The sequence below is a fragment of the Amblyomma mixtum genome, chromosome 7 (assembly GCF_055824585.1).
Source record: "Amblyomma mixtum isolate Tamu chromosome 7, ASM5582458v1, whole genome shotgun sequence".
Classification (NCBI taxonomy): Eukaryota; Metazoa; Arthropoda; class Arachnida; order Ixodida; family Ixodidae; genus Amblyomma; species Amblyomma mixtum.
The window spans coordinates 137,199,320-137,212,061 of record NC_143018.1 but is presented as its reverse complement, the minus strand read 5'-3'; the positions used below and the strand labels follow the sequence as shown (position 1 = coordinate 137,212,061).

At 44.9% G+C, this 12,742-nt stretch overlaps 1 protein-coding gene across 1 annotated transcript; it reads right to left on the bottom strand.

Moving 5' to 3' along the window:
* Positions 1-7,404: 7,404 nt before the first annotated feature.
* On the bottom strand, positions 7,405-9,339 carry LOC149337678 (uncharacterized). The gene has a single exon (XM_089554485.1). It carries the CDS (start codon positions 9,337-9,339, stop codon positions 7,405-7,407), a length of 1,935 nt encoding a protein of 644 aa, XP_089410611.1.
* Positions 9,340-12,742: the final 3,403 nt, after the last annotated feature.

The following is a 12,742-nucleotide window of genomic DNA, read 5'->3' as shown; positions in this document are numbered from 1 at the left end:
AGAAGACACACCAGGTTCGAGAAAACCATTCATTTTATGCAACCGGGAATACATATATTAGCGTTGAAAATATCGACATGACGTGACTCGTGCACAAAAGAAAAGGAGGCGTGCAATGCGTAACAGAACAGTGTTACTCACAGGGAGTCTCCCTACAGTTGGGTCGTCAGCGTTTTAATCCTGCTTGGACATTGACTGAAATATGGACACTACACAGCGGGCTAAAAACTGCGTGAATAAGCGGCCAGTGACAAGCTGGACGCCGTCAGAACTGCTGAAAACATTGCCGATTCTCTGTTACGCCCCGTGCAGATTGTGTGAACACCACGCCCACGGTGTCTGAAGTATTTATGTGGCGCCACCACGCGGTAACCACGAGAAACCCGACTGCGTGCTGCGTTTCTTTCTTCTTTTTCTTTATTCAGTAGTGCCATGTGCCTTTGGCGACCAAGGCAGGATTGGGTACGCAATGTATAAACACAAAAATTCTTTGAATGCACCTAGATATCTCTTATGTTCGGGAAGGCGGAAGGCGTTTGCGACTCATTGCACTGATTTGAATTCGCCGTGCTTGAATTCATTCCACGACACAGCAAAGAGCGTGGCGAGATAAAGCGGTGACGTCGCGCTGCGCATGCGCAGCTCCTCGACATTTGTTGCCTGGCGGCGGATCAGACTGCTTCGACGTCCCTTCGTCTGATGTGACGTCATCATGTTGTTTTCCGCGTTTTCGAGCAATTTTCACCCAAACTGTACTGTACTAAGTGTCTTGCCTATAACAACTGCGTAAGAGCTAAACTTGAGTACGCGGCGGTTGTATGGGACCCCCATAATAAAAAAGATATCATACAACTCGAGCGTGTGCAAAGAAAAGCTGTGCGATTTATATTTGGAAAATATAGAAGACACGATTCCACATCTACGCTTATGAAGCAACACAACATTCACACCCTAGAATCCCGAAGGAAGGTTAGTCGCCTCATCTTGCTTCATCACTGCCTGCAAGGAAAAATAAAAATGAAGTTGCCTAATTGCGTCAAAGCTCATTGTACGAGAAGAACCAGACATACGCAGGAACACTCAATGGCACCAATTTTCGCCCGCACAAACACATTTACAAATAGTTACTTCCCTAGAACTGTATCCGAATGGAATGCATTACCTTCTCATATTTTTCTGTCCAGCAATTTTGTAGCAGAGTTGGAACGTCATCTCTTTATTTCATGAGTATTGTTTGTTTTGTGTTGCGATGCCTGTCTATATATTCAATTCTTTTTTATTTTTTTTTTACTTATTGATACTGCGATCTTTTACAAGACCTTCGCAGGGTGGGCACACAATACATAAATTCTGGAAACAACAAAAACGACCTCAGGAACAAGCAAACAATACAAGAACAATTGATCAACAATTTAAGATCAAGAACACAATTTCAAAAAGTACAAACGAAACAAAGAAATGTAGCGGTAGGACATTATAAAAAAGTTAAAGGTGGCTTTCAAACCTTTTTAGTGAAGTTTGGGTTACTGCATCATTAGTTAGATTATTCCAGTCTGTAATCGTTCTGGGGAAAAAGGAGTACTTAAAGGTGTTAATTCGTGCGTTTAATGGTGTTACTGTAAAATCATGGCGTTGTCTTGTGTTGTACCCTGAGGAGAACGATATAATATTGGATGTGTCAATATTGTACTGACCTTTGATTAACTGAAATAAAAATTTTAGACGACAGATGCGATTTCTGTGAGAGACTGGAAGCAAACCACTTTGATTAAGAAGTGCAGTGATAGATGTGCGGTTATATGAATTGTAAATAAACCGTGCTGCTTTCTTTCGGACTCTGTCTAATTTAGCAATGTTAGATTTAGTGAAAGGATCCCAGATTATGACGGCATATTCTAACATAGGGCGAATAATAGTGTTATACGAAAGTGAACGTACACTGGGGGGGCCGAGCTTCAGAGCACGTCGGAGGAAAAATAGTTTGCGTAGGGCATTAGCTGTAACGTTGTCAACGTGCTCTGTCCAGGAGAGGTTATTGCAGATCCGCAGACCTAGGTATTTGTAAGTATTCACTTGAGAGAGAACTTTGTTTTTAGCAGTATAGTTAAACAAAAGAGGCTTCTTTTTCTGGGTTATACGCATGAACACTGTTTTATCATAATTAACGCACATTTGCCATTGGTCACACCATGTTATTATCTTAGTGAAATCGTTATTTAACCGTACTTGGTCCTCAGTAGTAGTAATCTTTTCATATCACACACTATCGTCAGCATACAATCTAACAGAAACTGAGATGTTATCGACAATGTCATTAATAAAAATCAAGAAGAGGAGTGGCCCAAGAACAGATCCTTGGGGAACGCCGGAATCAACAGGAACTGGAGGGGAAGGGGAATTATTTACTACTACAAACTGACGACGGTTTCTTAAGTAGGCTGTAATCCATGCGAGTAATTTGTCATTTTTTAGTACATTACCTAATTTGTGAAGAAGCTTGTTATGCGAAACTTTATCAAATGCTTTCTTAAAGTCCATAAATATAGCGTCAGTCTGCTTTCCTTCATTTATTGCCTGCGCAAAATCATGTATAGTTTGTACTAGCTGAGTGGCAGTGGAAAATCCTCGTCTGAAGCCATGCTGTGCATTAGTTGGAAAATTGTTTTGTTCAAGAAAATCTGCTATATGTTTATGAATGATGTGTTCCAAAACCTTGTATGCTGTAGATGTTAACGATATCGGACGGTAATTCTGAATAGATGCTTTGTCTCCAGTTTTGTGAATTGGCTTGATTCTTGCCGTTCTCCAGTCATCCGGTAATGATCCTTCATTTAGTGATTTGTTAAATAAGATGCATAAGTACTTGGCACACCATTCTGCATAACGCTTCAGGAATGCGTTGGGAATGTCATCTGGTCCGGGAGATTTTTTTACATCGAGCTTCAATAATAAATTGAGAACACCTGCCTCGGAAATCACAACATCAGGAATTGAAGGCAAATTCACGGAATAGCAGGGAAGAGAGCTGTCATCCTGCGTAAACACCGATTTGAAGTAGTCATTGAAAGCCGTGGACACCAAAGCATCATCACGCTCACATATTCCATTTACTTTGAAAGTATCATGAGATCGTGAAGCTGGAGTTATCTGCCTCCAGAATTTCTCAGGGCATGTTTTAATGAAGGTAGGTAGCTGAGTAGAAAAGTACTTTTCCTTGTCATGGGCAATCAGCTGTTTTAGTTTTTCTGTTTGTTCATCAAGGATCGTTTGGGAATAGTTTCCAGATTTTAACCTTTTTTTCATTCTTTTTAGCTTTCGTTGTGAGCGTAATGTCTCTCGTGTTATCCAAGGGTTACATTTTGGGGACTTTTTTGCAATTTTTGGAACGAAGCGTTCAATACACTGAAAGACAACACTTTTGAAAAATAGCCATAAGTCATTCACATTTCCATTAAAATTCATAAAGCGGTCATAATGAAAGACGAGCATATCAAGAATAGATTCATCATGTGCACGAGAAAAATTAGGAAAGAAACTGACAGTATTTCGGCGATCAAAGTTTGCATTCATCAATATCAGTACAACAGCTTTGTGATCTGAAATACCGGTCGTTACATAGCATTCGACGTTGTCTTTGACAGTACCATTTACAAAAAATAGATCAAGAATTGAATATGAACCATTGTGGACTCTAGTAGGATCTTTAACTACCTGAAGCAGGTCAAAGGCAATTGAAATATCAAGCATAGTTTGCTCAATGATGTTATTAGAATACGAAAAGGCAGTCCAGTCTATGTTTGGTAAATTAAAATTAAAATCGCCAGTCAAGATTAGCCTATCATTCTGTTTTATATGGCGCTCAATATATTTTTTTAGATTCACTAGGAGTGCTACAGAGGAATTGGGTGGCCTGTACACGGCTCCTAGAACGTAACGAACATTGTTTTTGTAAAATTTACAAAAGATGCCTTCTACATCGTCAATATCTGGCATTCTAAAGACTTGCAGTGAAGATTTGAACAGTATGGCCACTCCACCGCCCCTTCCACCTCGGTCTTTGCGAAAAACTTTGTAGTTTTGTGGTACGATCAAAGCAGAAAGCTGGGCTAGTTGGTTTGACATAGTTAATTAAAAGACTAGCGCATAAAACTAGGACAAAGACAGAGAAGGAGACAGGACGAGCGCTAAACATCAACTGAAAACGCGAAATTAGCTCCTGAAGCACCACCTTGCGCTGCCAAAAATTCTATCACATCTTTTGAGTTGCGCACTCGAAAAGGGGCTTCTACGTCTAGTTGGCTAAGGTGCTCTAGTAGGTATTTTGACACCAGGCCTTGCCAGGCTTCTTTCTCAGATACAATAGCTCTGAGAGGCATGCCCTCTTTGTGTGTCTTCGCAGAAAAGAAAACGTTCAGCCCCTGCTCATTCGCTGCTTTAACTGACTTATGAAGTCCTGTCAAATTGATCTGTTCGCAAACCTTTAATGCCTCAGCCTTTACTTTCCTGCCAGATCTTTTTAGGAGAACAAAGTTCTTGTCAATAGCCTGCATAGCCTTTTCATGATACATTGTTTTCGGCAACACGACGAATCCCCCCTCTTTATCTGCAGTCAATAAAGAAAGATTATTCCTTTTGAGGTAATGAACTGTATTGCTCACTGCTAGCGTTTCCACACGTGGACAAGGTTTTTTTACTTAGCAAGCAGTCGACACCTTCGGAAATACATCTAGCTTTCTCTTCCACGTCTGCACATTGCCCTACTTTCCTAACCATGGTAAGGAGACCGAGCGGGGTCTCGTTAACTTCATTACAAAATTTAGGCCCGCAGCTCAAAACCCTTCGAACTTTATCAGGGAGACCACATTCTGCTAAACACAACACTTCCTTCTTAGGAACATTTTGAGAGTCCTCTTCCGCTTTTTTCCAAGCACACAGAGATGGCAGCCCACAAGACCACAGGAACTCAGTAACATTAGCTGCCTCCCTAGCCCAAGTCCTGATCATTGCATCACAGGTTACCTTGCAGCTTGTCCTGGTCGCGGCATGCACACGCAAGCACAGCTGGAAATACCGGATGTGTCTCCAAAGTTCGGCACGGAAGATCTTGGTGATTCTTCTAGTATGTCGCACGGACGCTTGGCAGGGATGGAACAAGGCTTGCACCTCAGGCGGCACCAGTCCATTCTTGAGGGCGAAGGAAAGCACTCTTGCCCGATAAGTAGTTATTGCTATTATGTTCACATAGGTAACTGAAGGATCACTACACATAAAAGAAGGAAGAACAGGGCCCGATGTACGAGAAATCAATGCAATCAAAGCAGAAAGCTGGGCTAGTTGGTTTGACATAGTTAATTAAAAGACTAGCGCATAAAACTAGGACAAAGACAGAGAAGGAGACAGGACGAGCGCTAAACATCAACTGAAAACGCGAAATTAGCTCCTGAAGCACCACCTTGCGCTGCCAAAAATTCTATCACATCTTTTGAGTTGCGCACTCGAAAAGGGTCTTCTACGTCTAGTTGGCTAAGGTGCTCTAGTAGGTATTTTGACACCAGGCCTTGCCAGGCTTCTTTCTCAGATACAATAGCTCTGAGAGGCATGCCCTCTTTGTGTGTCTTCGCAGAAAAGAAAACGTTCAGCCCCTGCTCATTCGCTGCTTTAACTGACTTATGAAGTCCTGTCAAATTGATCTGTTCGCAAACCTTTAATGCCTCAGCCTTTACTTTCCTGTCAGATCTTTTTAGGAGAACAAAGTTCTTGTCAATAGCCTGCATAGCCTTTTCATGATACATTGTTTTCGGCAGCACGACGAATCCCCCCTCTTTATCTGCAGTCAATAAAGAAAGATTATTCCTTTTGAGGTAATGGACTGTATTGCTCACTGCTAGCGTTTCCACACGTGGACAAGGTTTTTTACTTAGCAAGCAGTGGACACCTTCGGAAATACATCTAGCTTTCTCTTCCACGTCTGCACATTGCCCTACTTTCCTAACCATGGTAAGGAGACCGAGCGGGGTCTCGTTAACTTCATTACAAAATTTAGGCCCGCAGCTCAAAACCCTTCGAACTTTATCAGGGAGACCACATTCTGCTAAACACAACACTTCCTTCTTAGGAACATTTTGAGAGTCCTCTTCCGCTTTTTTTGTCTTTGTCCTAGTTTTATGCGCTAGTCTTTTAATTAACTATGTCAAACCAACTAGCCCAGCTTTCTGCTTTGATTGCATTGATTTCTCGTACATCGGGCCCTGTTCTTCCTTCTTTTATGTGTAGTGATCCTTCAGTTACCTATGTGAACCTAATAGCAATAACTACTTATCGGGCAAGAGTGCTTTCCTTCGCCCTCAAGAATGGACTGGTGCCGCCTGAGGTGCAAGCCTTGTTCCATCCCTGCCGAGCGTCCGTGCGACATACTAGAAGAATCACCAAGATCTTCCGTGCCGAACTTTGGAGACACATCCGGTATTTCCAGCTGTGCTTGCGTGTGCATGCCGCGACCAGGACAAGCTGCAAGGTAACCTGTGATGCAATGATCAGGACTTGGGCTAGGGAGGCAGCTAATGTTACTGAGTTCCTGTGGTCTTGTGGGCTGCCATCTCTGTGTGCTTGGAAAAAAGCGGAAGAGGACTCTCAAAATGTTCCTAAGAAGGAAGTGTTGTGTTTAGCAGAATGTGGTCTCCCTGATAAAGTTCGAAGGGTTTTGAGCTGCGGGCCTAAATTTTGTAATGAAGTTAACGAGACCCCGCTCGGTCTCCTTACCATGGTTAGGAAAGTAGGGCAATGTGCAGACGTGGAAGAGAAAGCTAGATGTATTTCCGAAGGTGTCGACTGCTTGCTAAGTAAAAAACCTTGTCCACGTGTGGAAACGCTAGCAGTGAGCAATACAGTTCATTACCTCAAAAGGAATAATCTTTCTTTATTGACTGCAGATAAAGAGGGGGGATTCGTCGTGTTGCCGAAAACAATGTATCATGAAAAGGCTATGCAGGCTATTGACAAGAACTTTGTTCTCCTAAAAAGATCTGGCAGGAAAGTAAAGGCTGAGGCATTAAAGGTTTGCGAACAGATCAATTTGACAGGACTTCATAAGTCAGTTAAAGCAGCGAATGAGCAGGGGCTGAACGTTTTCTTTTCTGCGAAGACACACAAAGAGGGCATGCCTCTCAGAGCTATTGTATCTGAGAAAGAAGCCTGGCAAGGCCTGGTGTCAAAATACCTACTAGAGCACCTTAGCCAACTAGACGTAGAAGACCCTTTTCGAGTGCGCAACTCAAAAGATGTGATAGAATTTTTGGCAGCGCAAGGTGGTGCTTCAGGAGCTAATTTCGCGTTTTCAGTTGATGTTTAGCGCTCGTCCTGTCTCCTTCTCTGTCTTTGTCCTAGTTTTATGCGCTAGTCTTTTAATTAACTTTGTGGTACGAATTCGCTGTCAAAAATATTTTTCCCCAACAAGGTTTCAGTGAGTGCAGCGATTTCTACATCATGCGTCAACAGCAGGCCCTCAAGTTGCGTAGCTTTGCTGACAATACTTCGACAGTTGACGTTTATCAGTGTGAACCTTTTGTTCATAATATGCGTCTGCCATTCCCTCTTTTTAGATATACGATAGCGCTCATTCTTCACTTCGTCCCATCCGAACATAGCACCGTCGATAACCAGCTTATCAAATATCAGTTTGGCTTTAGCGCCGTTAGCCTTCTCCACTGCACAGCTTTGCCACAGCTTTTTTCTAATTTCACGAACTCGGCTGGAAAAGTCTTCAGCCACAGAGAATTTGGTTCCTTTCAGCTTCGAACAAGCCTGTAACACCGAAAGTTTTTCTCTGTAGTCCTGAAACTTCATAATTACGGGGCGGCTTTGATCTTTCTTCTTTTTTCCCAGCCTGTGACACCTCTCTATGCTATTGATTTCAACTTTCAATTTTTCTTCAAAGACTTCTTTCCGGATCGCATTCTGAAGACTGGTAGGAGTTTCTTCGTCACCCTCCTCCAAACCATAAACAATCAAGTTATTTCTCCTGCTCCTGTTTTCTAAATCATCAATTTTTTTTAGCATGTATGAATTATCTTGCTGAAGTTGAGCTACCGTTTCTTTCAGATCACTGACCACTTTGTTTATAGATGCCAGACAGGATAGTTTGTCTTCCAGGTTGGTAATGCGAACAGCTAAACCTCCGATTTTATCCTCCAGCGTATTCTGTTTTTCCAGTAACTGGTTAATAGAGGCAGTCATATTGGTTTGGCCTGAAACAAGCTGAAGCAACATATCCTCCTGTGTTGGACCGGGGTTAGATTCAATGTCACCGCATGACAATAGATCTTCTGTGAATGACCGGACATCAGATAAAAAGTACGCAATGCATAGTGGGCAAGGCAGCAGCAATAGGCAGCGGTTATCGCTGCGGAAGCATTTAGTAGGCATATAAGAACAAACCTGAAGAATGAAGCAAAAATGGCTCCTGAACATCGTTTCCGATGCGCTGCTGCCGAGCCCACTGAAGATGAACGCAGATGCAGGGCTCCTTTTAAAGGCTTGGTGAACCACGTGCTCTGCCGTCCCAGACGTCGGGGCATGCGCAGAAATCCTGGCTGCCGGTTCGATGATTCTGTTGACGCGTGTCATATCGGCACGTGCCAGTAGGTCGTTGTTGATATCGGCGATGACGGCAGACAGTCCAGGCAAGCAGAAGACAGGTGGCTGCACTTGCAACAGGCCCACCAGCACCTGAAGAATGAAGCAAAAATGGCTCCTGAACATCGTTTCCGATGCGCTGCTGCCGAGCCCACTGAAGATGAACGCAGATGCAGGGCTCCTTTTAAAGGCTTGGTGAACCACGTGCTCTGCCGTCCCAGACGTCGGGGCATGCGCAGAAATCCTTGCTGCCGGTTCGATGATTCTGTTGACGCGTGTCATATCAGCACGTGCCAGTAGGTCGTTGTTGATATCGGCGATGACGGCAGACAGTCCAGGCAAGCAGAAGACAGGTGGCTGCACTTGCAACAGGCCCACCAGCACCTGAAGAATGAAGCAAAAATGGCTCCTGAACATCGTTTCCGATGCGCTGCTGCCGAGCCCACTGAAGATGAACGCAGATGCAGGGCTCCTTTTAAAGGCTTGGTGAACCACGTGCTCTGCCGTCCCAGACGTCGGGGCATGCGCAGAAATCCTTGCTGCCGGTTCGATGATTCTGTTGACGCGTGTCATATCAGCACGTGCCAGTAGGTCGTTGTTGATATCGGCGATGACGGCAGACAGTCCAGGCAAGCAGAAGACAGGTGGCTGCACTTGCAACAGGCCCACCAGCACCTGAAGAATGAAGCAAAAATGGCTCCTGAACATCGTTTCCGATGCGCTGCTGCCGAGCCCACTGACTGACTTATTTCTTTTTTTCTCTATGCATATGCTTGTCATTTTTTGTATTGAAAAATGTTTGAATGTGCCCCTCCTGCTAGGACCATGCATGGTCCGCAGTATTTCAAATAAAAAAAAATAAACTATGCTTTTTTGGTGCTATTGAGTACAATTTACGCTTAATTACACATATTAAATCTAACTTAACGCAAATTCGGCGTTTTCCCGCCCATATGTATCAGCAGCGCGAACACAAACCAGAAAGGAGGAGAAGATAGTACAGAGAGCTGAACTTCCAACTTCTATTTGAGCAAAAACTGAAGCCGCACTAATATACACACTCCGGGTAAAAGCCCACCAGGGGGAGTAATCAAGGCGCGCGATCGAACTGGTACCATCACGATGTCCAGGGCATCAAAAGGTAACAAGAATCACACTGTACACTGCGCTGCATGAAATGAAGCACGAATGACATGCGAAAAAAAACAAAAAAAATGAACAAAAAAAAACAGGCTTGAGTGTGCATGAATGACAAAAAAAGATGGAAAAAAAGGGAAAACAGTGTTGAAGACACGAATTTTACTAAAAGGATGAGGAGGCGAGAAGACGGTGGAAAGGTTAGCGATACGAAGGATGAGCGCCCACAATTAACGCGGCTAGAAGAAAAAGCATTATGTGAAATGTGCCTCTAAAAACCAGCTAAAATCACACAAAACCAGAGAGAAAGGTGATTTCTTTTTCAGATGGCGAAATAGATGGGGTGCTTACGCAACCTTCCCTAAGCCCAGAGATATAGGCGGCTTCAACGATTTCGCACGTCAGTTGGTTTCTATGCTTTTTCAGGACGGTTGCTTTCTTAAATTTAGGAATACATTTCTTTTTGCTGTCACATACCCGGCAATGGACAGGCACGTTCCTCAATGGCGCCCCAGTTAAATAATTCTTATGTTACATTATTTTTCATTTAAACATCTTCCTGTTTTGCCTATGTAAGTCTTACGCAAGTTAAAGGCACAGAGCATACAACACCCTCCGCACCAGGCACAATAGGGTCTCGGTGCCTGGTTGTGCAGCTACTGTTCCTTTTCTTTTTGTTGACTTTGTTGCACAGGCTTGACAGGCGCAGAGGGGCTGAAAAGACTACGTGCACGCCTGCTTTTCTGCCAATTTTCTTCAGATTATGCTTATATCTAGTGCAGGTACGGCGAACGGCGACCATTTTGTTCCGCTGTCGCGTATCATCCGGGGATTTACTTCCGTGCTTCATACCTATCAGGACTTTGTTTGCTACAGACGAAAGGAAGGATTTCGGGTACCCTGACTGCGTCAGCCTCACCACTTTGTTCGATAAGCTGTCTTGCAACTTGTGTTCACAAGATTTTGTGAGTGCATTCTTAAACGTTGATTTCACGCTGTTCCAAAATGAGTGTGGCGCATCTGCGGTCGGCTTCATTGAGTTGTTGTGCGCTTACCTAAAATCAACAGTAACTGAGCGGAACGGTTCGAGATTCAAAGAGAAGCAAGGCATAGGTATAGGCTCTTGCATTGCCCCCATTTTGAGCGACCTTTTCATGGCCAAGCATGACAGATCACTGAAGGACAAGCTCGAGTCTTCAAGCGTTCTCAAAATTTTCCGGTACGTTGATGACTTCTTGGTTCTCTTAGATTGTGACACTGAAGCATTTAAAACAGAAGCAACTCAAGTCCTCCACGGTTTTTCTAATACTATGGCGCCTCTTGAAGTTACCCATGAATACCCAGAGCAAAACTGTATATGGTTTCTGGAGTTAAAGGTGTTTTTCGGGGAGAACCACGTGTGCTGGTTATTTGAACCAAGAGGCACTACGCCTTTCCTACCCTACGATTCAGCCCACTCAAAACTTGTAAAGAGGAACAGCGTGAAATCAACTTTTAAGAATTCACTCACAAAATCTTGTGAACACAAGTTGCAAGACTGCTTATCGAACCACGTGGGGAGGCTGACGCAATCAGGGCAATCGCAATCGCTCCCTTCGTTTGTAGAGAAAGAAGTCCTCATAGGTAGGAAGCATGAAAGTAAAGTCCCGGATGATACGCGACAGTGGAACAAAAGGGTCGCCGTTCTGCCGTACCTGCACCAGATATCGCATAGTCTGAACAAAGTTGGTAGAAAAGCAGGCGTACACGTAGTCTTTTCAGCCCTTATTGCGCCTGTCAAGCCTGTGTAACACAGTTAACAAAAAGAAAACGAACAGTAGCTGCACAACCAGGCACCGAGACACTATTGTGCCTTGTGCGGAAAGTGTTCTATACTCCATGCCTTTAACTTGCGTAAGGCTTACGTAGGCAAAGAGGAAGATCTTTAAATGAAAGGTTAATAGAACATAATGCTCGGGCGCAGCTGCCTGGTGAAAATTTCACCAGCGATATTGAGGATGTGGTGGACCTCTGCAAGCGTGTGGATGATTCGATGTCTGTGCGCGCCAAGATGGACCACATACTGAAGGGCATTGACGACAACGCGTTCCAGATGCTTCTGGCCAAAAATCCAGCAACTGTCATCGACGTCATCGCACATTGTCAGAGCTACGACGAACTCCGCAAGCGCCGTCTCCTCAGTCGCTCTCCACTCCCGCACCCGGAGACTCTGGCCGCTTTGCAGTCCGACTCCGACCAGTCGCTACTGCTGCCCCAGATCTAGCAGTTCGTTCGCGAGGAAGTTGCTCGACAGCTGTCTCTCGTCCACCCGAGTCCTGACGCTCCATCTCCTCTTGTGCCTTCGCTGCAGCGCGTCATCCGCGAACAAGTGGCCGAAGCTCTTCCTCCTCTACCAGAATTTCCTTCCGTCCCTCCTTTGACGAACGCCGGCGCCACAGCCCATTATCGCCAATCCACCCCTGTGGCGGCGCCCTTGACGTACGCCGCCGTGGCTGCACGGCCTCCGGCGTTACCACTTCGTCAGCCTGTTCTGCGCCCGGCACCAGCCCCACCAGCAGCTCCGCTTCATCCCCCCCCTTCGCCACATTACAACCCTTGGCGGACACCGGACAATCGTCCTATAAACTTTTCGTGTGGCTTCCCGGACATGTGGCCCGCCACTGTTGACGCCGCATGGTCGCCCCTACAGCGGTTGAGCCTCCTGCCTGCTCTCCTAAGTAGCTCCGTTCGGTTCCACCTCCGGAAGCCTACGCCACTGACGATCGTCCGTATTCGACCCGTCCATCCCTGTCCCCATTTCGCCGTTCACTTTCACCAATGCGCCGTCGCCCTACACCTGCTGACGAGGGAAACTAAATTTCGCAGTTTCCGAGGCAAGAACTGCGTGCTCTTCAAACAGATCAAGGCCTCAACTTTCTCCCGCGAACATTCTATTGGTTTCAGTCGATGGTTTTTCTGTGTACGCGCTCGTCGA

Bases quoted from the DNA above. Each gene is read 5' to 3' on its own strand.
- LOC149337678 (XM_089554485.1), bottom strand. From the start codon at position 9,339: ATGTTCAGGAGCCATTTTTGCTTCATTCTTCAGGTGCTGGTGGGCCTG.